The sequence below is a fragment of the Chironomus tepperi genome, unplaced genomic scaffold, assembly GCF_022539635.2.
Source record: "Chironomus tepperi strain 1889 unplaced genomic scaffold, CSIRO-AGI_Ctep_v1 contig_123, whole genome shotgun sequence".
Taxonomy (NCBI): domain Eukaryota; kingdom Metazoa; phylum Arthropoda; class Insecta; order Diptera; family Chironomidae; genus Chironomus; species Chironomus tepperi.
In genome coordinates, this window is record NW_027226245.1 from 2,041,481 (window position 1) to 2,064,894 (window position 23,414).

General features: G+C 33.7%; 5 protein-coding genes across 8 annotated transcripts; 1 reads left to right on the plus strand and 4 right to left on the minus strand.

Moving 5' to 3' along the window:
• Positions 1-137: 137 nt before the first annotated feature.
• On the minus strand, positions 138-1,413 carry LOC139087511 (mitochondrial import inner membrane translocase subunit Tim21). 2 transcript variants are annotated; one of them, XM_070636342.1, is made up of 3 exons: positions 1,263-1,413; positions 1,025-1,198; positions 138-775 (listed from the first exon to the last, which is right to left on the minus strand). In XM_070636342.1, exons 2-3 carry the CDS (start codon positions 1,184-1,186, stop codon positions 239-241), a joined length of 699 nt encoding a protein of 232 aa, XP_070492443.1. In that variant the 5' UTR covers positions 1,187-1,198; positions 1,263-1,413; the 3' UTR covers positions 138-238. The 2 variants fall into 2 exon arrangements, with proteins under 2 accessions (XP_070492443.1, XP_070492444.1); XM_070636343.1 differs by having other exon boundaries at positions 1,259-1,407.
• Positions 1,414-1,764: 351 nt separating this feature from the next.
• Syx13 (syntaxin 13) lies at positions 1,765-3,314 on the minus strand. Its single transcript, XM_070636341.1, has 4 exons — positions 3,089-3,314; positions 2,977-3,020; positions 2,740-2,902; positions 1,765-2,551 (listed from the first exon to the last, which is right to left on the minus strand). Exons 1-4 carry the CDS (start codon positions 3,230-3,232, stop codon positions 2,126-2,128), a joined length of 777 nt encoding a protein of 258 aa, XP_070492442.1. The 5' UTR covers positions 3,233-3,314; the 3' UTR covers positions 1,765-2,125.
• A 146-nt stretch (positions 3,315-3,460) lies between these two features.
• Positions 3,461-10,065, minus strand: Ire1 (serine/threonine-protein kinase/endoribonuclease Ire1). Its single transcript, XM_070636278.1, has 10 exons — positions 9,928-10,065; positions 9,741-9,817; positions 9,357-9,617; positions 9,107-9,217; positions 8,683-9,030; positions 7,373-7,967; positions 7,206-7,299; positions 4,990-5,392; positions 4,582-4,747; positions 3,461-4,519 (listed from the first exon to the last, which is right to left on the minus strand). Exons 1-10 carry the CDS (start codon positions 9,997-9,999, stop codon positions 3,584-3,586), a joined length of 3,063 nt encoding a protein of 1,020 aa, XP_070492379.1. The 5' UTR covers positions 10,000-10,065; the 3' UTR covers positions 3,461-3,583.
• On the plus strand, positions 5,285-7,449 carry LOC139087473 (uncharacterized). Of its 3 annotated transcripts, none has more exons than XR_011544130.1 (4): positions 5,285-6,227; positions 6,709-6,810; positions 6,876-6,999; positions 7,061-7,449. XR_011544130.1 is itself a non-coding variant. In XM_070636280.1 (4 exons), the coding sequence occupies exons 1-4, from the start codon at positions 6,110-6,112 to the stop codon at positions 7,186-7,188; spliced, it is 456 nt and encodes a 151-aa protein (XP_070492381.1). In that variant the 5' UTR covers positions 5,285-6,109; the 3' UTR covers positions 7,189-7,449. The 3 variants fall into 3 exon arrangements, 1 of the variants encoding a protein (XP_070492381.1); XM_070636280.1 differs by having other exon boundaries at positions 6,709-6,794; XR_011544129.1 differs by having other exon boundaries at positions 5,285-6,810.
• A 350-nt stretch (positions 10,066-10,415) lies between the features above and the next one.
• Nipped-A (Transcription-associated protein Nipped-A) lies at positions 10,416-23,099 on the minus strand. Its single transcript, XM_070636216.1, has 9 exons — positions 22,628-23,099; positions 19,770-22,567; positions 19,638-19,705; positions 18,943-19,572; positions 14,412-18,827; positions 12,006-14,190; positions 11,744-11,945; positions 10,915-11,637; positions 10,416-10,842 (listed from the first exon to the last, which is right to left on the minus strand). The coding sequence occupies exons 1-9, from the start codon at positions 22,853-22,855 to the stop codon at positions 10,540-10,542; spliced, it is 11,553 nt and encodes a 3,850-aa protein (XP_070492317.1). The 5' UTR covers positions 22,856-23,099; the 3' UTR covers positions 10,416-10,539.
• Between the last annotated feature and the right edge of the window lie 315 nt (positions 23,100-23,414).

Genomic DNA, 23,414 nt, shown 5'->3' on the forward strand with positions numbered 1-23,414 from the left:
CCTTCTTTATGTAGGTGACTTGGCAAATATTAGTTTGACAAACTTCATCTAGAGTCGAATGCATCACAAAATACTCAGAATACCAATAATCGATTTGATGTAGGCATGTAATGAACTCAAGGATTGCAAACAGCACCTTTTCAATTTCTGATCAATATATTTTTTTAAAATTTGACAATTTCATGCTTAAACTTTTTCACAATTATTTACAATATGCAATTAAATATATTTAAAATTTCTATGAGAAAATGCCCTTGAGTGGAGCATTTCCTGTTGTTGTTGGAGCATTTTGATTAGCACCCGCCTCAATAATTGACATGGTGTCGCTAGCACGATTATCTTCAATAATTATCGTTGTGTGTGGATAGTTGTCAAGTTGGACCAATAAATAACGATATTCGTACTTCCCATTGTCATTTTGTCTCATATCACACTGTACGGTTGCTTTGTTCCTAATGCCTTGAATGTGAAATGTTAATCTCATGTAGGTACGTCCTTCCTTCATGTACAATTGATGTGCTACATGAGTTCTCCTCCTACGTCTCGTTTCCTCACCAAATCCTTTAATTGGTTGACCTAATGCATCCTGTACTCTCGAGTCGTTCTTACATCTCTCAAATGCTTCAGCGTAAATTGCTTGTGGACTGGACGATGAGAACAGCTCACTAAAAATCGTGTAGAACATCACTGCTGTTACTCCTATGCCAATTATAATTACACCCATGTAGCTTGTCGTCTTGACATTTTCCTTGACTTTCTCGCCGAGAGGTTTTGCCTGGAATGAAAAAGTCAATTTTCAGACATTCTGATTCGTAAGATTAATTAAATCCGAGGATTAAATTTAAATCCAAGGTTTAAATTGAATGCAGTTATTGGAAAAATTGGAATTTAAAGACTTATGTCTTCAATTTGATCAACTTTCAGTTCCTGATTCTAATTTTCCACTAATCAGGGAACCAGTAATCCAAAACAATCAACACAATCCAGCATGTTATGAGCTTTTAGACTCAATTCATGTTCTTACCTCACCAATTTCACTTTTCGGCTTTGCTGTCGCAATAGTCTTAGAACTACTTGATTTCTGAGCTTCCTGAGAGTATAATCTACAGTTCAGCACGGATGTATGACGTAATAAATGTGTATTTAGTCTAATTTGATTGGAAAGTGATCTAAGTAAAAGAGCCATTTTTGTCGGCTTCTGAAAAATTATTAAAATCCACAATAAGTAACAATTTGCACAGCGATTATCACTAAATACTTGCTATTTGTCTTGTTTAAGGAGTTAACTGTCGGATGCTGTAGATATTTTAAAGGTAGAAGCTCTTTTAATGCCTTTATTTTGGGTATTATTATGACAAAAAATATTCTCGTCAAATCAAAACATTAGGTACTGCTGTGAAAAATTTTTATAGCAAGTAAGGCAAGAAAAGCTTTTTATGGTATTTGGTGGAAGTTAGTTGGAAAATCCAGCATTACAAGATTGAAAATATGGTCATTAGTTTGAAACTGGATTTGTATGGTTTTGGTGAAGTAAAGAAACATTTGTATGGTTTTAGGAATTAAAGTAAACATTTGTAGGATTTCTGAACAAAGAATTACCGAATATTGTTAATTTGTAGGGTTTTTAAACACAAAAATTTGAAGAGTTTCATAGAAAAATTAAGGCAATTCCATTTAAAATTTGAATTTGTAAGGTTTTGAATTCAAAAGCTCTTTTAGCTGATAGAATTTAGAATAATTAATTAAGTTAGTTCCTTATCAATCTTTTCGTCTATCCAAAATCATGTTTTATTTTATTGATCCTTTGAATAATTTAGGTAATTTTATTTAATTAAATATGAATACAATTTAACTAACTCTTAAAGCCTTTAGCGTGAATCATTCAAAAAAGTTTTATCACAAAAGCTCATCCAAGAAAAAAAGATAAAACAAAAACATTGAGGGTCAATGTCCTCCTTTTCTCAGTCCTTTCTTGTATATATCTAGCACAGTGCATAAATGTGTCGAAAAAAAAGAAGAATCAGATAACGTAGAGAAATGTCATGAAATATTAAATAATAATAACTAATTTATTATATTAATTATATTAAGCAGATAAGTATGATAAAAAAAGGAAGTTCAAGATCTACAAGCTCCTATAAATTGAGATTGCAACGATAATAGCTATAATTAAAAAAACACAAAAAATAATAAATGCTTTCTTTCTAATCTTTTGCTGATAACTCGATGCTTTTCTCAATTCAGCCGTTCCTTCCTCAACATTCGTTTCAACATCCGCCACTGTATTCTCTATAGTCTCAACCATCTCTCCTTGCCCTTGAATCAACGTTGAAATTTCAGACATAATCTGTGAGATTTCATTCACGTCATCTTCAATCTTTAAAATGTTATGTTCCCGTTCAACTAGTAGGTCATTATCAAATCGGATGTCTTGTTGTATTTGAATTTGTTGTTGCTGATATGCAGTGCTTGTCGTACTTTGTGGTACATCCTCATCGTCTACATTAACTAAAAGAGCTTTTCTGATTTTGGAATTTAGCAGCTTTTCCGACTAAAATGTAATAAATGTCAGTTAATATTCCGGTGACTCATACATTAAGGAATTTGTTCATAAGTTGTGTCCATCAACATCTTTTAAAAGATTAAATGTTGATAATGTGCTAAACAGTTACAGAACACACATGTTATGAATAATGGACGTAATTTGTGAAAATTTGTACTTAAACATGATTGACATACTTGCAAAAATCGCTGTACAACTAGATTAAATTCAGAAATGATTTTCTCTGTCTGGATTTTCTGAGCTTTTTCGGTTGCTGAAAATTTGACTATCGAATTAAGTTTTTTAATTAATGACGACGTTGTTCGTATGACTTCGTTGGTTGTTTTCTGTATGCCTTGTCTGCAACGCAAAATGCGTAATCATAAAGGAATTTCGTAACATGAAATTTTATGATTAATTTTAAAAATACTCACATTTTATTCCGCAGTTCGGGAGTGTCTGACTTAGAGCCAATAGCCTATAATGATGATTATATGTATTAGAATTGCCTATTATCAGTTAAATTCTTGTATAATCTCTATATACCTTATAAATTTTGTCTAATTTGTTTGCATTTCTTTTGATTAAAACTAAATTTGAATGAATTTGTTCCTTTAATATCAAAAATTCTGTCGGAGAAAACGACGTTGATGTTGATGGTATTGATCCATAATTTGGCGTTGAATTCATCACTATAATTAACGTTTAACATGCAAAAAACCTAAATTAACACTGTCTGTTGATAAAAATTTCCTTTATAATAATTTTCCTATAAATTATGCACTGTGCTATAAAAATTTATTCAAATTTATTTTTTCCGTTAACGAATTTGAAATTTTTTCAAACGGTATTTTTATGGGATCATAAAAAATTGCGTGCCTAGGTCTTTAAACTTTGAATTATAATCAAAACAATGAATTACAGTCTCTCTCAAACATTTTATTTTCATAGAAAAATTTCATCTACATCTAGTGACTTAAAAGGTAATATACAGTATAAAAATAAACATTTGATTGGGCACTTAATACAAAAAAATTTAATTTAATTAGTCAGCTTCCATGTGAACTTTTCCTCGCTATCACATTTTGGCATCATCATTTCACCACGCGTTATAAATCCAGCATCATTTGCTTTACCTTGCACTTTAAGAAAATTGTACGCACCACGTTTAGTTTTGTTATTAAAATTAACATTACTACTACTGATAGGCTTATTCTCCTTCTTACTATAATTCTTCTCTTTTGTGATTGGCTTTGAACACTCTTGACTTAATAGTGCAAAATTATCCAGACTCTCATCAAACAAATAGTCTGGCTTTGTGAATTGATATTGTGTACTGTAATACCGCTTAAATATATTCTCTTTTGCACATGCTTCCATTGCATGATAAGTGTGTGACAATAAATGTGGAAATCTTGTTATCCAATATCTTACAAAATCATTTGGAATTGAGCCTAATATCTTTTGCATATCAGACGATAGTTCATGATAATGATGCTTCTTATTTCTAAGTGCTCTTAACAGACACCTCACACTGATTCCATAATAACCACGATACTTTCTCAAATCTGCTGTGATTTCTTCATGTAAATGCACACTCCAATCGTCACGTACGACAAGACCGGCATTCCTTTCGAGAGTTCTTAGCGGCTCATTAGTTAAATCTAATTTTTCTATTCTATCTGATACATCTTGAAAGAAACTTAATATTTTCTCTTCCCTCCAAAATAGTGGATGCTTTAATATTGCCTCCGTACTGGGCCTTTTATATGCGTCTTTGTTTATCATATCACCAATTAGTTCCATAGCTAATATATTCTCATACTGCTTCGTTCGAATAGTCGCTAAATTACTTATATCATATTCATTTGATAGAATATTTGCTTGACGTTTCAGTGTATCACCGAATGGATGCTGTCCGTTTGATAAGACAAAATAGTAGACACAGCCCATTGAAAAGATATCTACGGATATTGACTACAAAGAAAAAAATTGTATTAAAAATAAGTCACAATGGCTTGAATAAATTAAGTACTTACAACTCTATTTCCTCTTATCATCTCAGCAGCTATCCACCCATCAGTTCCAGTGATGCCTGATTTCTTTGAAAACGACGCTTTCCCTACGTTCACTTTTTTACATAGCCCAAAATCGGATATAAGTGCTCTCACCCGATTCTTATTATCTGGTAAAGAGATTAATACGCTGCGGGAAGAGATAAGAACATTTTTGTGATATTGTTAATAGGTTTATGACAGCACTATTGATATGGGGAAAGTATGTATTAAGCTACTGTGATATCTGATCGACCTTATTTCAGAATGTTTACTTATTACAAGCTTTTTTTATAAATTTTTAATTTGATGTGTTAAATTTAAATCCGATAGATTTAAAATAAATCCGATGGATTAATAATTAATATTTGAATAATAGACCTAAATACTCACTTTTGTGGCTTGATATCACGATGAACAATATTTAAGTGATGTAAATGATTAAGTCCATTTGTTGCTTGATATAAAACTTCCTTCATATCAATCAATTGCTGAAGTCCATCAGCATTTTTACCCTCAATATAATCCTGCAACGTCGCAGAACACAACTCCACTGCAATATATCTAAATTGTCTATCACTTTCTGTACAAAAATATCTCACGACATTCTCATGTGTATCTGATTCTCTCAGCAACGCAACCTCACGATCAGCGAGAGTAAAACAGTCTGGCAATAATCGTTTGACGGCAACATCACGATTCTCAAATGTTCCACGAAAAACAAAGGTTCCTTCACATCCTTTACCCAAAATGAGACGCGGATTGAAAGAGATCTTTCCTATCTTGATGTGCTCATCTGCAAGAAAGAAGAGAGATAAAAAAATTGAAAGAATTGTAATTTGAGATTAATTGTGCAAGTTGCAAGTCTACAGAGTATGAAGATGATTAATTTATGTCAAACTATACTTTGTAGCTGTTTGTCGAAGGTCTGTGATGTTATCAGGAACAGAGTATAGTCTGACTTATTTTGCTGATTGGTGATTTTTCAATGTTGCACATGGCAGCAACTGCGTATGTTTTGATGGCAAATGACGTATATAGAAGCCATACAAATTCTAAATTGAAGCTTTTTAAGCTTTCAAGAAAAAGCTCAGATAAATTTATACAATTTTAGTTGAAAACCTCACAAATGTTTGATAAAACCTTACAATTCCAATAAAATCAAGTGAATTCTTGTCAAAACCATACAATTCCAACTAAAAGCTCACGAGATCTTCATAAAACCCTACAATTCCAAAGAAAACCTTGCAAATTCCCTTCAAAACTATACAAATCCAAGTAAAAACAAGCCTGTCGCTTATAAGCAGCCACAACAATATCGATCACATCTACCATTCTCTGAACAATTCATTTACTTTAAGTTATTTTTATCTTCTCAAAAAATATAAAAAGATTCACTTCTTTACATTTATTTTAGAGATTTCTAAGATAGACAGTCGAGAAGGTAAGTAATTATTTAGTGAGAGTGTCAAAGAGAACGTGAAACGATTAAGACATAAAATTAAATTAAATTATGAAGAAATTTTGTATTTGCATTCCACTTGTCGAATCGGGAATTGTTGCCGCAATTAATGGTCTAGTGATATGGTCAGCACAGCTTATTAAATTTTATATCGAGACAAAATTTAAACGTAAGTTTTTTTTGGATTTAAAGAAAAAGAGAACCAGCCATGTGATGAATTAAATAAAAGATTTGTTTGAAAGACGTAGGAAAGTCATTTGTTTTGTGACTTATTGGACGTGTATCGGAACTGATGACTGATCAATATTTTATTGACAAAAAGGTTCTCATTGTAAATTTTTTAAAAGCAATTCGAAGTGTTTTTTTGAAAAAAATAGAAGTAAATTCTATGGAAAGTGTGTAAATATAGAATCTGGTGCTTCCCACACGACTGTTAAGTGGATTGATGATGAGAAATTAATCATGTAGTGTTGTGAAATATTCAATAAAATTGCAGACTAACGTGTTCTGTCGTGAGAAGTTTTAATTTTTATAGCAACTTAAAAATGGCAATATTGAGTCCCTGATTGCGTCGGAACCAACCTAACCCTCCCCAAACACCTCAAAATACCCACAAATAAATCTTAATCTTGTTCCCTATTTAATTCCAGTTCACATTGCAATTCTATTATCATTCATCATACTCTGCATAATCGGTGCCGTTTTTGAGCTCCTACTTATATATGCTTTCGTTAAGGTATGAGATACAGAATGTGAGAAAAAAGTCAAATAGAAAATAATGTAAATAGAATTTAACATTGAATTTAAAACATTTCAGGTGAATAAATTGTTGATAAAAGTCTGGAGAATCTATCAAATAGTGTTAATTCTGTTGCTATTTGTAGCTTGCTATATTGACAAATTCAATATTTTGTATATTTTAATAGATCTTTTATCGATAGGTGAGAATATAATAATTGATTATAGTAATTATAATGTATTATTCGATCGAAATTTATTCAGGTGTCGAGATATATTTTACGTTTGTTATTCATGCATTCCAAAAACATCTTGACTTAACAAACGAGCCTATTGAATATCATCCAGTAAATGAAATAGATGATGATGCATATATAAATGATTATTATTAAATAATAATGTGACTTACCGGTGCTGTAAAATGGCTCGCTGTAATCACTATTGTTGGAATTGCCAGAGAGGCGTAGTACTGTGTTGGAACCATTTTGAGATTGTTGTCGCAGCTGTTTTTTAGAATATTAAAGTGAGATGATGTCAGCAAAAAGCAATTTTCCACTCTGATAAATAAGAAATTACCTCTTTAACTGTAGTGTGAAAGTACCAGAACATTGTAATCACAATTCCAATTAAAATGACCATTAAAAGCTTTAAAACTTTGTTTTCTTCTTGATCCATCCATGATTTTAAGCTATTTTTGATGTATTTAAGAATTCCAGTCTTTTTCACGTCCGGTGTCTCGACAACGCTTGCCTTATCATTGTCATTATTTGTATCATTAATTATTGCAGTTCCAGCTTCATTTATGATGATTGTGCTGTCCTGATCATTTTTGCCTTTTGTATATAAATTCACAAACGGTTGATGCTTAATAATCGACAGCTGATTGTTGGTGTCTTTCGATTTTGTCGATATTGTCTCAAAGAATGTCTCAGTTGTCGGAACTTCATAATGTCCAAAAAATATTATATTCTTGTCCTTTTTATCCTTTGTCTGCTTATCACTTGCTGGAATCGTTTCATCGTCATCATAACGTGAATTCTTGCCTTTTGGTCCCTCCAACAGATTTATTCTATTTTTCTTTATCGTTGGCGTAAAATCATCGATGTATGATGGTATGGCATAGAATGTATCAAACTTTTTGTCTTTACTTTCGCCCACATAAACTGTCTCGCTGTTTGTTTTTTTTGAATGGAGAAAAAAAGAAGTCATGAATATATTGTTTTTGTCAGGTTCTTATCAATTATTCAAGGTCCAACTTTTCAACATGTTTTTGATTATTAAGTGCCTTATTTTTGACTTGTGCTTCAAAATTCTACGAAATTTTAATCAAATTTTCTTACAGTTTCGTCAGCAAAACTATAATACATTTACTTAAAAGTGATAACAAGCCACTTTACCGGCTTTTAATGCCGGTATGACTCACATTCACACCGCATTTTTGTTTATACAACAAAATAAACTAATTTGACTTGTTTGTGTGTGGCTATTTGCCGGCAAATGAAACATGCTTTCACAATTTTTTTTAGGGTGCAGGCATGTTTATCTAATAGCTTAAAGTAGTTATTTGCGGTCTAGCTATCATAGAAATGCGGTTAGCACCAGTTATCATCTAAAATCGCCTTATCTCACTAACAAGTGCCCAGAAGGGCATGATCTCTCAAAATAATTAAAAAACTAATAAAAAGATCAATCACATCAACACTAGAATCTCATAGCACATCCGTACATGTCAATATAATATCAATATCAGTTCCATAAACTCAAAACAGTTGTTAACATGAGGTTGGAGATTGAAATCAATTTTTCACACATTAATTTACTAATTAAAGCACTGCTAAAAAATTGCCATTGGATGTATATTACTTTTTCACTATTCATCAACTTACTATAGCTGAAAATCACTTTTTGTTTCACTCAAACTATAATCAATAACTTTTTCTATGACATTTTCACTGACGGTCGTGAACGGTACGCTGAGAAATCCCTCACTTGTCAGAATAAAAATGGCAACAATAGGTGATTCGTAGATATCGTCACTTAATTGCCACAAAAAATTACCACTTTTCTTATTCATTGTGATAATTTTTCCAGTTGTGCTTGATGTTACATGAATAAATTCATATTTTTCAAGAATCTCCGGTGCCATTGTATGTGAATTATAATCATAAAACGTGATATTCCATGGCTTGCTGTTGGTTTCTGTTGTATCATACATTAGCACCGTATATTGTGTACTACATGTTGAAAAATAAATGTAAAGTTTTTTACATGAAATTTTAATTAGTTACGCAATTAAAATCCTATTATTACCGTCCAAGGTATACGGCTCGGGATGTCGCATATCCTAACAAATCGTTAGCTGCTTTCGCTCCAAATCCCATAACCCATTCTCGCTTTCCTGTTTTTGGATCAATCATGAACCTTTTGAATAAATATTTGGAACATTATTAAAGTAATTATTTGTTTTTTAAACAGGTCTTCTTTAAATATTTAATGAGCTGTTTTATAGTTTCCTGAACGAGACCATTTTCATGGCAATGGGAAAATCGACAACACTTACCAATTATCCGACTTTTTTCCTGAATATAAAATTCCGTCACTAGATTTACAGGGCGAACGAGTAACAAGTTCTGGAATGGTGAATGGTAACTTCCTCAACTCATTGCTATTGCCATTTGCTTGCATGCGTAGCTTGTACAAATTTCCGCTGATTGGGTCCGGAAAGTATACAGAGTTAGATGAGAAATACTCATTGCTGTTCTCTGTCTTAACTGACGGCTCCTCGTTTAACTTCCATTTTAAGTCTCCAGTATTGGGATCACTAAATTGTATTACGCAAAAGTATTTCAAAACGTATTAAACGCTGTTTTTCGGTGTACATTATGTTATCAGTAAATCAGGCAAGCAATAAATATTGCGAAAAAGATCAAAATAACAAACTTACATTGCCAACAAGTCTCCATTTAATGTAGATAGCACTAATATTGGTTCCTGTTCTGTCCTAGTTACATCCGTACAATCCTATAATACAATCGATCATAATAAAATATTAATAAACATCCATATTATGATAATATTTATTAGGTATTATATGGGAACTTTTTATATTTTAATTATTTCACTTTTCACACCTGTTTATCTTGTTCTTGCACTAATCCAAAACTTAAAGATACTATACATAATAATATAAAATGAAATTTCATCCTATTTGGCTCAAAAAAACCTCAAATTTGAATTAAATTTACTTTTTGTGTTCTATCAAAATTCATTTCTTTTTCTTATAGGGGCTTTATAGCTTTTGTTGACTGAATTGCTATAAAATTATTTCCTATAAAAGCTCATTTTGAATTTTAAAAAGACGTTTGGAAAAACTGTTTTAAGGGATTTATTTTTATAGATGAAAGCATGTTCAGATTTATTTTCGAGTACTGATTAATATATTGTATGACATGTATTCAACATTCATTTTACCTTAATTTCACACAGAAAAGGTGTTCTGAACAAATACTTTTGGTTCAAAATTTGAACTTAAATTTCAAAACCTACTTGATCGTTAAAAATATGAAAAATGAAAAGACGTTAAATTTCTGAAAATTTAAGAAACAAAAACCACTTTAATTAATTGTCAATTCTATTAATGTAATTTTATTGAAATATCAATCAGGTTATTCTAAAAAATCTTAAAATCAATCACTAACTCAAGAAATTCAAAACTAAACCTAATAAACGTATTTAAAGTTTCTTTAAAACCATGGGAACCAAATAGGGTCCATTCGGCATAGATAGTCAGGATTACGCGCAAGCTGAATAAGTTGTGCCATCTTATTTCCATCATTATAGTCATAATTTGAAAGTAAGTTAAGTCGTTCCGAAATTTGACTGACACTCTTATTGACTGTTTGGATGACATTGTCAATATTAATTTCACTAAATGTTTTGTCTTGTGATAGATCTTCATTTGGATCTATTGGTTTTGTATTAATTATGTGTTTTCGGTGAATTGTGATTATTTCGTCAGCCAATATTGTCTTAAGGATTGATGGAATCTGTGGATATAAATTTAAAAATTTAACGGTTAAAAAATATTTAAAAATAACGGAAATAAATTCAATAATTACCTGATAGTTAGGTTGTGAGAAGCATCTAGCTGTTGCCATAATAGATGCTGTTAGTGGACCTAATATTCCCATATTGGTTATAAATTCTGCAATATTCGGTGTGAGTCGGAATGGAACTGGTCTTACTGAGTTCATTTCTCCATTAATATCGTCCAAGTCAAATTTAAAGTATGAAACATTAATTAATCCTGAATCTTGATGTAAATATAACATGTCTGGATTTAAGCGTGTCAAATGGAAAGCGTATTCAACAATAGACCACAATGAAAGCTGTAGTGTAAACATTTTACGGAATGTCCAATAGTCAGTAGCTGATACAAATGTTTTTGCGGACCAATCTTTAAGAACGGTCTTTGGAACCATATTAATTTGAATTTCCTTAAATATATCCCTCAATGTCACATGAGTAGTTTGTGATCCACGTTGCTGCACTTCCGCTAACCTTTCGTAATATCTTGTAATCGGTGCATCATACTCGATATTCAATCTCGTGCAATAATTCTTCAAAACATCAAGCAATGATATTGACGATGGATCGTCCTCAACTAAACGCATTTGTGGTGAAACTGCGACTACTCTGGGTACAGTTATGTGAAGGAATCTCTTGCTTGTTTCTTTGTACTTGACCAAGTAACTATTAAGCATGCGAAGCAGTTGAAGAACTCTTTCTTCACGTCGTGCATCCGCAAGTCCTGAGTCATTTACGACTAAATATGGATAGATCTGTGGATGGAGATTTTGATTAATATTGTTTCGTATTGAACTTAATCTCAGGATTTATTTAATCCCAAGTTTAATCCTGAGATTTAATTTAATTCCTAATCCTTACCTTTCCATTAGTTCCTTGAATAAACAATCTTCTAGCAGACGTGTTGTGCTTTTGTACAATTTCAACTCGTGGCATGAATTTTGCGATCTTGATGTGATAATGTGAATGTCTTGGAAGTAGAAGTTCTCCAGGCAAATCCACTTCTGCTGTCTTTTGGTTGAAATTTGAAAGGAATCGACATTTTTCTTCTATCAAGAATGATCTGAAAGGTACAGGAAGTTAGTAAAAAAGTAAAACATGGAAATAATCAATAGCTACTTACTTAGGAAGCTGCTTCGTCTTAACATCCAAAATCTTGATCCAGATCTTTAATTTTGTTATCAAATTCTGCATTTTTGTAGCGTCAGGTTGTGAAAAGTCAAAATCACTTGTGAATTGTCCTTTTAATTTTTGGAATACTGGATCTTGAACAGTAGCTTGTGCTCGTCTTGCAAGCGATTCGGAAGCTGAAGAACCAGCCATAATATTTGTATTGTTTGATATATTTTCGATTCCAATGCCAAAAGTCGACACAAGTTTGCGGACGAAATTTAAAGTATGAGGAGTAATTGTCGCCTCATTAACAGCACCTCGATTGTCAAAGGCAATTCCATAGCACTTAGCTAAGCCTTGTTTTAACTGTCTCAATACTTCTTCATACCAATTTTCACGGAACCAAACCATTTGATCGACAATGCCTTCTAGAGATGATAAAGTTGTAGGATGTATGTCACGCTGCATGTGCATTATTTTTGAGCATCTATACATTGGTGGACTAGCTTTAATTTGTATAGATTGTGAGCTTATTTGAGTTGAAACTGGCGGTGGTGCTGTTGAGCTGCTTGCTTGGTCTGATGAATCGCTGCTGTGTTGTTGCTGATTTTTAGCTAGTGCCTGCTCTACACTTTTGTATCTTTCACGTTGTTCGATTTTAAGCATCAAATAAAGTGTTCTGATTGGGAAATAAACAGCCTGTGGGAAGTTCCTTGCAATATTACTCAATAAATTCATAATATGTTCTCCTTCATATTGTATCAGGCAATTAAGTAGCTGTGGAATCCAAGGAAGCCACTGAATTGGTGGAATTGTTGATCCATATTTATCGACCATTTCAAGCATTTCCGCTCGCTTTTCTTCGTATGTCAATAGCCAAATTATTTTTGAGAAGTATTTCCTTGTCTTTGACTCATTTTGTTGTCTGCAGGCATGAAGGAAGCAAATCATAGCCGAAATTCCCAAAGTTGTATTTTTAGGGTCTTTCGAGAAATTACTTTCCAAATAATTACCCCACATTCCCCATGCTGATGGTAGCACATCAGATAATTGAACAGCAACACTAAATGCCTTATTAGCTTCATCCATTCTGGACATTTGTTTCAATAAATTGCCCTTTAATGCATAAATCTCAGCAACAAGTTCTGGCTTGAAATATTTTATGTTTGTTGTCTCAATCACTTCCAGTGCCTCAGATAATGAACTTTGATCTTGTGTATTTGCGGACATTTGGACAAAACATTTCACTTCCTGTCGGATCTTTTGGAAACAGTCAATAACTGGAACTGTTGGAATCGTGTGAATTCTTGATAGTAAGTTATGACAAACAGATGACAAATTTTGCTTCCTTGCAATCTTTCCAAATTGTATGATTGTTTGAGCTGAAGCATGTGGACCTAAATCACAATTAGCCATATTATCAGTAATTATTTGATAGTGATGTTGTCGCCATGTGAAAATGTCACTCCAGTGAGATAAATCATCAGATATTACAGGCAATCGATTTCTCCATGTCTTTACGACAGCCTTAATATCAGGAATTTTCAATGGCTGTTGATGAACTTGACTTGCTTCTTGAAGTTCCATAATTTGTTGTGCTGATTGTAGAATTGGCAAGTGAATGTGAGACACAACTTTTGGTAATCGTCTCCATTCGCGCATACAAAGTGCTGAGGATATTTCTACAAACTTTTCAACTGATGGAATATGCTGTGTATCTTCCTGATTCAAAATAGCTAAGTATCCTCGATAGAGACTCACTTTATGTCCCATTTGCTTTGGACTTGTTTGTTCGACCTTCAGTAATGCTTGTTTCATCAAATTCCAATCAGGAACTCGCCACGCACTGTCCATAATCAAGAATGCATGTTTGTCCTTATTGGATTGTCCATAATCCAATAAAATATTCCATTCATTTAACTCCTTCGTGCAGCGTATCCAATGATTTTCCCATAAAAGCAATTCACTGTTCAAATCTGCTGCAATATTTCCACTTTGTGCTTCTTGCTTGAATTTTGTCATTGCTGTTTCATATAGCTTTTGTGCTTCCTCAAAATGACCCATTTGTTCATAAAATATTGCTGCATTTGTCTCAGCATATTTTGCATGCTTTTGCCATAATCCTGCCCATAAATCTTCTTCATATAATGCCGAATACATTTGTGACAATGGCTCTAATACTGCTGACACGGTATCTGTTTGAGAAATTGGAATAATAAGCAATGATTAGAAATTAATACTGACAAAATGATTCATGAAGCTTTGAAAAATAACGATTTTGTAAAATTTGAAAATTTAACGGTTTTGTAAATTTTGAAAATTAAAATGAATCAAGTTTTGTAGAAATTGGTAGAAACAAGCAACAAGTTAGTCATAGAAATGTCCTTAAACAAATAAATTGTGATAAATGACTTACCGCTGTTGTTAGAATTGGCAATTTCATTCTGCAGCTCAACATCAAAATCGTACTCGCTACGGTAATCTTGATTAACGACTGCATCCTTTTTGTTTGGCCAATCGAGTGCCATATTTTCAAGCATAAGTGTCATTCGGTGCCATAAATTATGTGATTTACCCAAATATGTCATGAGACTTGGTGGAATATAAATTGGCGGTTGACATTGTGACAAAGCTTCCACAAATGTATTTATGGCACTTGGATTGCAATCTTTTTGGATTACATGCGTTCCAGACGATAAGAATGATACAAATTCACGATCCAATGCATGTTGCTGCCCATCTTCGAGTATAGACCATAGTTTTGGGAATACATTAAGCCATACTGATTCAGCAAGTTGTGTATCCATATGACATAGTTGCGAACTAGCAATTAAAAATTGTTCTGTCTTTACTTTACGTGATGCATCCAAAAATTCAGACTGCCTGTTGAGTAATTTACATAAAACAGCAATACGATTCTCCATTGGACGTTCACTTTCCTCACGTTTTGATATATTATTGTCAACATTCATTTCCATGTCAATTGCATCTTCTTTATCCTCACTCACATTCATGTCATGTTGTTCAGGCTGTAGTGATGTGTAAATTACGAAATTATTCTTTTCTTCCGAATCAGCGAGATTAATAACAGATGTAATGCTTGGCAACAGATGTGTCTCATTTGAGTTTTTAATTTGTGAATGTGTCGTGTTTGTGGTCAATAAAAGCAGTTCAATGCACTGCTTAATCCAATAATGATGTTGGATAGAATCCCACGAATGTGAGCAGACAATATACAGCAATCGATCGTGTAATTTACGTCTCATAGATCCATCAAATACTTCAAAGAATTTACTTCTAATATGTGGCTGTGAGCATCTTAGACCTGCCAAAAATGCTTGCTCCAGCTTTGCTGTAAGTTCGCTGACCTTCAATTGATCATCACGATAAATGAAATTAACAAGCTCCAAAAATTGTGCATTAAGTTCTGCATCATCAGAGAATCTTTTTTCAACATAATGCATCAATTTTACCAATAGAATGGATTTTTCTCGCAATGTTGGTGCCTGCAGAACTGTTACTGGTGTATTTTTGTTCTTCATCCATTCCTCAATCATTTTTATAATCGCCCGAATGACTTTTGGATCTGTTGACTTTTCAATCAATCCAACAAGAATAGTTCCAATGAACATTTTCCTTAAATCAACTCCCATGACAATTACACGATTCTTAACAAGATCCAGTGAGAGAATTAAAAGATCCAGTGTGATTTCAGTATTTGTTAAGTTTGAAGCACCTTGAGTAGCTGGTGTAGGTGTATTAGTAGTTGTTGGTTGAGTTGTCGGTGGCTGTGGCGGTTGAGCAACTGGTCCGATGTGTTCCTTCTTTAATCTATCAAGGATGTGCATAAATGGTACAATTAAACGATCAATGTACGACTGATTATTTGAACATGCTGCTTTCAAGATCATTAAAGTTCCATAAAGTGAACTAGGATTAGCTTTTGGATTCTTCTCAAATTGTGTCAGTCCATCACAAATTGTCTTGCTTATTGTTGCATAAAGTTGGTCCAAGTGATCTTCAGCGCTGTGCTTATGATCTGGTGGAAAGATTGACATCAATTTTGTCAATAAAGCATGCATCATTTTAATTATTTTAACATTATGGTTCGTGACACAGACAGAAAGTCCCCTTTGTAATGGTCTAAATATACCCAGCAATTGATCACGTCTCATGCAACCAAGAAGATAAGTCAGTAGCTCCAATGCTGTACAAATATTTCCAATGTTTGCTTGTGTCGGTTCCGTAGAAATTGAAATGAAAATTTTATCGAGAAACGAAAGTTTCAAGTCACAGCTATGAAGCCACACATTTGGATCTAAAACACGTTTAATCAGTGTAACACAGCGTCTCGAAAGTCCTTCACTTGGAGATTGAATTCCAGCAATTTGTGGCTGAATATCACCTAATTGACATGCTAGACGGAACAAGAAATTAAGCACAGCATCACAATGAGTTCGCTCAATTGGCCTGAAATAGTCTTCATTTCTTTGTTGTGGAGTAACAGCTGTAGATGGTCCTGCTGCATCTCCTGAAGTTAATTTCTTTCGACTTTCATCTTCTTGAACTGATCGTTTGACACTTCCATTTGTTCCTGTCTTTTCAGTCACTAATAATGGATCTTCATCACTTGGTCCATCAGTTTCTTCCTTAATTCTTTGTAATTCCCATTTAATTACAACTTCTGCTAATTCCACTGCCAATTTTCTATAGTCAACAGAACTATTTGGTGAAAATCCAAGACGATTCATTGACGATATCATTTGTTGTACTAACTGATGCCTGACTGGATAATAAACTTTGTAATGTCTTACAATTAATTGTAAAATGTGATTTAATTGCTGCATTGAATGTCCTTCCTCGAGAATTATCTTCCTTGTCCAATGTGTTAGCATTTGATTCCCATCGTCCATTCTGAATGGCAATGCTGGTGTTATTATTTCTAAAGCTTGTCTTACTAAGCTTCTTGCATCGACCGCGTGAGCTTTAAGTAAGGAATGGAAAACTTGTAGGACAATCCTCTTATTTATTGCCAATTTGGAGATGATATGAGCAAGCAATAAATGTCCATGATAACGTGCTGATGGATCGACATAATTCTTGGCTAGAAGACATGGCCATGCGAATGTCATTAATCGTCTCAATTTGCTTCCTTCCTTTTTATTTGTGCTTGTTCCTGAACCGTCATGAATATGTGCTGAACTTCTTTCAACTAATAAGCATGCAAGTTGCAGTAATGAAATTCTCAGTGCATCATCGTCGTCTTCAATTGACTTTTCTGGATCTATAACTTTATTGATGAATACACTGACAATATTCTCGTCTTCATCTTGTGACTGTTGACTGCTGGATACAGCAGATGAGCATATTAGTTCCTCTCCTTGTCCTTTATCGAAGCATATGGCAAATCCGGGAATAATTATCATCGATAAGATTTTAACTTTTAGATCTACAGATGTCATTGGATCTTTATGGAATTTAACGTACAGGAAAAATGCATTTCTCATCCATTCGACATTGTACGTTTGACAGACTTTATTCTGGATGAAATCACGAAGGAACTGGAAATCTGGTATAAATCGCATACAAAATGCCTTCAAAAGTTCATATAGTAGCTTAATGTTGCTGTTATTGGACTCAAAATATTTAAGCAATATTTTTCCAACTAGATGCCACAAGTCACAAGTGATGAGCTCACTAGTTCCCGAACTTCCCAATTCTCTTGTCCATATTAATGTCAATGCATTAATTATATTAACTTGTGTATCAATCCACTTTTCATTCATTTCAATTAATGTATAAATGATCAAAATTGCTTGATGTTGTGCCTCTGTCTCATCTTCTGTTGTATGGTCTGCTGATTTTTCCTTCAATATTAATTCAACAAGTCTGTATTCCTTCTTCTGTAAGATTATTTGGAATGCAATTCCGTCTTTATGTTTCAATAAGTAAATAAGGAATCGATTATATTGTGGATTCTTGACATTACTTTCATGCAGGAATATCTCGATCGTTTCTTCTGGATATCTCTTAAGGAATTTCACTAATGGAGCTCTATATGGACTTGATGGTTCAATCATTAAATCTTTTTCAGCCTTAAGAACAGCTCCGATTAAAAGTGGTGCGAATTTAGATGAAGCAGCTGGAATTTGGTGGAATATCTCAATTATTGTTGCTATTTTTACTTCCATTTCGCCAGTTTTTGACACTTTCAGGAAGTTCTGATTCTTATTTGCTGTTTTCGATACTTCCAACATCTTCTTGATGATCTCGAATAGTTGGTCACATAACTTCTCATTAAACATTGCTGGAAATAGTTGAGTTAAGTATGACAGCCGCTTGACAATATTTATTGTCAAATTCTTATAATCCCCTAGTGCCAACAGAAGTGGTCTCAAGTTATGTAGCAAGAATTCCTTTTCAGCTGAGCTTCCAAGATTGAATTTCTGCATGCACTCAAATGCTGTTTCTTGCAGTTCCGAATTTTTCTCCAAAGCTTTGTACAAAATCGTGAAAATCTTTTCTTTTACATTTTTCCTGTCCTGTCCAAGATAATGACAACTTGCTAGTGCTCTCAATGCACTCTTTCTTAAAGGAATCAAGTTGCTGATGTTCTTAAAGCAGTCAAGTTTACTCAAAAATACATCATCGACTTCAGCAAGTGTAATAACTTCATGGAAGAATAATTTGTGAGTAACGATGTTTATGTCAAGCGTAAATAATTTCGGTTCCATTGAAGTAAATGAAAATGCATCCATTAAGCCAATCTGAGCGCCTGCTGGTTGATGTTTCAGCAAATGTTTCTTGGGCGGCACAATGTCTTCCAAAGATTCTGTGAATAAATAACGATATTTTGCAATTTAAATTTTAACTGTCAAAAGAAATTCAAACTTTAAGTTCAAAAGTTGAACTCAAAATATTCAAATTTGAAAAGAACGTTAAATTACCTTTATGTGGCATCATAACTTCCGTGACTGATACTTTTTGAAGAGCCGCAATTTGTTTGAGTGAATCCATAGCAGTTTCACGAACCAAAGTATGTGGAGATGTAATTCTTCGTACCAATTCATGTGTCACATCAAACATTGCTTTACGTTGCAATGAAATTAATTCATCATTATTACAGTCATTCAATGGCACCATACAAATATTCAGCATATTCGCTAGATATTCTCTTGCCAGTGAAATAGCTCCACTTGAAACTTCACCAGTTAAATCCATAATGACGAATAGATAAGCTTTAAGGAATGTGTATAAATGCTGGAACAGCCATCTCATTGACATATGTTCACATAAGAATTTAAGAGCAATGACACCGCCAAGTTTTGCGTACCAAGGTCGTTCATAGCACAAATTTGACATCTTTTCAGCCAAATACTGCATCATTGCCAAGCGACAAGCTCTTTCCTTCGAACCCATAATGGTTGTTGCTGTTCTAATGATCAAAATCATTGCAAAGTTAGCTGCTTTACACAATTCCTTCTCTTCATGTCCCATAATTGCAGCTAATGCATCGATCAACACTAAAGGATCAATATTGTTGAACTGTTGATTGTGCTTTAGTGGGAATGGTCCAGCTAAAATGAGAAATTGTGGATTCTATTAACAGGAACCAAAAAGTAACGATTATTAAGGCACAAACCTTGTTGAGCAATAGCAACCATAGTGTAATGACGAACCACATCCACAAATACTGGTAAAACTGATTGCCTGCAAAATAAAGACACACTTAGTCAATTAGTGAGCAAATTGTTAATAATTCAAGCAATAATACCTTAATTCCTTAGTTGCAGCAGCCACAAACATAGCAGTCAATGCGATTTGATGAGTTTTTCTGGCATGACTGTCATGGAAATGAGATGATGTGATGTTAATGTTAGGAACATTTCCTTCCGTAAAGCTAGGATGAGTGAAAAGCTTCTGCAGGATATGCTTTTCATCCGTTAGGCATATTGATGCAGCCAAAAAGCATCGAATAACTTCCCAACTTTGTGCCCAATAATAAGGATCAGTTGATGACGTCTTCAGAGCATTAAATGCAGTCTCAATGACTTTATCGACTGGAAAATCAACTGGCTTACGTTGTTCTTGGAAATAAGCGACAATTGCTGTTGAGCTGACTTCCTTATTACTGCAACTGTTGTATTCTATTCGTTGTGGCTCAATCATCATTTTTCTATTTCCACCGCCAAATTTACCCAAAACTCTGAAAGCCACAAGAGCTGCTGTGTCTGTATTTCTCAATGTCTTCCATAAAGCTTGCATCAGTTCCGCTCGGACTGGCTGAATGTGATCGTAAAGGAAGTCTGGCTGTAAATTATCCACACATAATTCCAATGTTCTCAATCCTTGATTAACGAGTGTTGGAGATCCATTTAATGCTGACACAAGTGGATCCATAAGCATTGGCAGGTATGGCAATAGTGATGACAATCGAACAGGAACTGTGAGACACAATTCAACGAATAAATCCTTCATATGCTGTTTATGATATCCACTTTGTAGCCTATTTAATCCTTCAAGTAGATTCGGAAGTAAAGGAAGGAATTCCTTATAAAGTTTGTCATGACTTCCGCCGCCAATTGATCTGAATAAAGCTCTCAGCAACAGGAAGTAATTATATGGCTCTTTCGCACTCATAGCCAGTTCCATTGATCGATTTACAATATTATGCAGGTGTGGACGCAGCATCTGTTCATTCTGATTAGCAAATAATGAGACACTTCCAAAGACTAACTTGAATAGCCTTAAATAAAGGTTTGATCTTTCAATATTAGATCCCATTTCATCCATTCTCTCGAGTAAGTATTCAATCAATACTGTAGCAAATAATGGCGATGTTGTTGGCGATGCCAAAAATGAATTAGCAATGACTTGTAGGGCTATATTCTGTGAAATTCTGTCAACCATAAAGTCAATTGTGGACGAGAATATTTCCTGGAAATTTTGTGGTGACATTGTAAGGAACAATCCACTAAAATGTTCAAGTAGTTCCTTTTCGTCCTTAGATCTTGGTAGTTGTGTGAGACTTTTCTGCTGGATCGTTGGTGACAGTCCAGGTATTGGGATATTTATCATGTAAATATCAAGAGCTTCTAGTGCCCATTTAAAGAGATCAATAAAGATGAGAACTTCCTCCGATTGGAAAGTAACTGGCATTTTCTGTTGTGCATTATCTGTCAAGTTGATTCCAAATGTGATTGTCTTGACGCCACAAATTAATGTTTTTACTAAACTTTTATATTCACAGACATTAAGCGTGTTTGCCTGTGAGAATCCAATTGATGTTAGTTTACTCAAACTTTCGGGTGACACGTCAATATTAATCATTTCCTTATTGACATCAACAGGTGTCGGTGAATTTGTTTGACTGCTTAAATTCTTCCATTTTTGCATGATTAGAGGAAGTTGTAGTTTTGCGATTGTATGGAATTTCAATGTAAATACTTTGAGCATTGTCATGAGCAGTTCACGAGGTGTTGGTGACGGAAATGAATCGTCATTCCTTTGAATTCGAATACAATCAACAAGATTTAAAAGCAATTTGCATGACATAGTTTGTATTGATGTTGGCAATGATTCATCATGGACATTTTTTGAAAATAAGTAAACAGCCTTTGTAAGAATATCCAATTTTAAATGCTGACGGACATGATGTATTAAATCTGCTAATGTGGAGTAGGCCAGTGGTTTTAATGATTCATTACTATAGCATCCTCGTCCAAGTAATAAATCTTCATCAAACAGCAAGTCAATCGAACTGATGAATTTATTTCTCAAGTCAGTTGCCAAAATATGTCGTGTAGCGACCAGCAGTTCCTTTCTTGTACTTGCAACTTCCATTGGACATAATCGTAGAAGTGAAATCATACCTTCAACCATCTGATTTGAGTGATTATTGATGACTTCTTGGAACTGCGACAAAAATGTTCGAACGATGTAAGCCAAGAAGGAAAGTGCTTTGATTTGTGCACTCATAAAGTCCACAAATATTTCACGATTAAAGTTTGGCATGGCTCGGTGTACTGGTGATGGCTGTAATGATATTGTAGCCATTATCAGTGGCACAAATTCGACAATTTCTTGATGGACGTGCTGTTTATAAATTTGATACATAAGAACTAGAATAATTGGCAATTCTTGGAGAACTTTTAATGAATTTATGCCTTTCGGAAGGAGTGTAAATGTATTTGCTCCAACTTTTCCTTCAACTTCCTGCTTCTCGACATAAATTGTGGTTGATGAGTAGATCTCGGACAGTAATGTCTCTAAATTCACTTCCTTTAGATCTTTCACTCTGATTTGTTCGCGAGGTTCAAAAATTTTGTTTAAATTTTTTGGCAAATCTGAATATATGTTGCGTACATAAGCGATAAAGTGCTGGATCTCTGGTTGGAACGTTGGTCTGTACTGCTTATGAAGATCGATAATAATTCTCAAGCACACCAGCACATTATCCTCATTGTCTGTTTTTAACAGCTTTAACATTAATGTTAATATACTCTTTACGTACGGTCGGACAGTTTCTGACACTGGCAGTCGATGGATCATTTCCAGGATCAGCTTTCTCATCTAAAACAAGGAGAAATTAGGAACAAAGATCCAGTAAGTAGTAAAGTCAAAAATTCTCACCTGTTGAATATTAAAATCTGAAAAGAAATGACATTCGCCTTCCTGGAGCACTTTTAGGAACGTTTTCATAGTCATTTCGAGGAAAGCTGGATAACCGGCACTATTAACATTACTCTCAAAAGTCTCTGCCAGTTCCTGTGCTGCCTTTAGTCTTAAATCCTCTTTGATTGATGTATCGCCAAGTACTTTGACGATTGTACTGGCACCAACATTTGCGGCAGACATCATCCTAAAATTGTTTAATTAACGTTTTTCGTGATTTTTCTGTAATTTTGCGGTTTGTTTATGTTTTGTTTGGTTAATGCTGCATTTTTTATTTTTCAATTTTTTCGACTATAATCCAAGTCAACTGTTGATTATTTCACTTTATTCGTGTATATTATGTGGTTAACTAGTGATTCCAATAGTTTTAAACGCGATTAATATTGATTTAGTTAGTGAAATTAAAGAAAAACTATATTTTTGCTGAAAATTATTTTTATTAGCGCGTTTTACTGAGAGTTGTTGTCCCCCTGAGCTCGTTTTTTTGAGTAAAAAATTTGAATTTAAAATTTTTTTGACCGTTATTTTTAACGGAAATTTTCTCGTCATTTTTCTTCAATTTATTATTAGCTCGATGAATTATAGGATTTTTCGTGGTTTATTTACATGTCTACAGATTTATTTCCACTACATTTATTTCTTTTTCTTCCGCATCAGTTTACTGTAGAGCGTGCGAGATGATTTATGGATGTATTGCAATTCTATGTAAAAAGCAAACATCAAAAAGAAAAAAAAATTATATTTT

What these genes read in the sequence shown, in the direction of transcription:
- Syx13 (XM_070636341.1), bottom strand. Translation starts at nt 3,232, where the DNA reads ATGAATTCAACGCCAAATTATGGATCAATACCATCAACATCAACGTCG. An exon ending in AATTAGACAAAATTTATAAG is followed by an intron (nt 3,021 to 3,088) that starts GTATATAGAGAT and finishes TCATCATTATAG; the next exon opens with GCTATTGGCTCTAAGTCAGA. An exon ending in TTGTACAGCGATTTTTGCAA is followed by an intron (nt 2,552 to 2,739) that starts GTATGTCAATCA and finishes ATTACATTTTAG; the next exon opens with TCGGAAAAGCTGCTAAATTC.
- Nipped-A (XM_070636216.1), bottom strand. Translation starts at nt 22,855, where the DNA reads ATGATGTCTGCCGCAAATGTTGGTGCCAGTACAATCGTCAAAGTACTT. An exon ending in CAGATTTTAATATTCAACAG is followed by an intron (nt 22,568 to 22,627) that starts GTGAGAATTTTT and finishes TCCTTGTTTTAG; the next exon opens with ATGAGAAAGCTGATCCTGGA. An exon ending in TTCAAGGAACTAATGGAAAG is followed by an intron (nt 11,638 to 11,743) that starts GTAAGGATTAGG and finishes CTCCATCCACAG; the next exon opens with ATCTATCCATATTTAGTCGT.
- LOC139087473 (XM_070636280.1), top strand. Translation starts at nt 6,110, where the DNA reads ATGAAGAAATTTTGTATTTGCATTCCACTTGTCGAATCGGGAATTGTT. An exon ending in TATCGAGACAAAATTTAAAC is followed by an intron (nt 6,228 to 6,708) that starts GTAAGTTTTTTT and finishes ATTTAATTCCAG; the next exon opens with TTCACATTGCAATTCTATTA. An exon ending in AATAGATCTTTTATCGATAG is followed by an intron (nt 7,000 to 7,060) that starts GTGAGAATATAA and finishes AAATTTATTCAG; the next exon opens with GTGTCGAGATATATTTTACG.
- LOC139087511 (XM_070636342.1), bottom strand. Translation starts at nt 1,186, where the DNA reads ATGGCTCTTTTACTTAGATCACTTTCCAATCAAATTAGACTAAATACA. An exon ending in CGAAAAGTGAAATTGGTGAG is followed by an intron (nt 776 to 1,024) that starts GTAAGAACATGA and finishes TTTTCATTCCAG; the next exon opens with GCAAAACCTCTCGGCGAGAA.
- Ire1 (XM_070636278.1), bottom strand. Translation starts at nt 9,999, where the DNA reads ATGAAATTTCATTTTATATTATTATGTATAGTATCTTTAAGTTTTGGA. An exon ending in AATGGAGACTTGTTGGCAAT is followed by an intron (nt 9,618 to 9,740) that starts GTAAGTTTGTTA and finishes AATACAATTTAG; the next exon opens with TGATCCCAATACTGGAGACT. An exon ending in TTCACACTACAGTTAAAGAG is followed by an intron (nt 7,300 to 7,372) that starts GTAATTTCTTAT and finishes TCTAAAAAACAG; the next exon opens with CTGCGACAACAATCTCAAAA.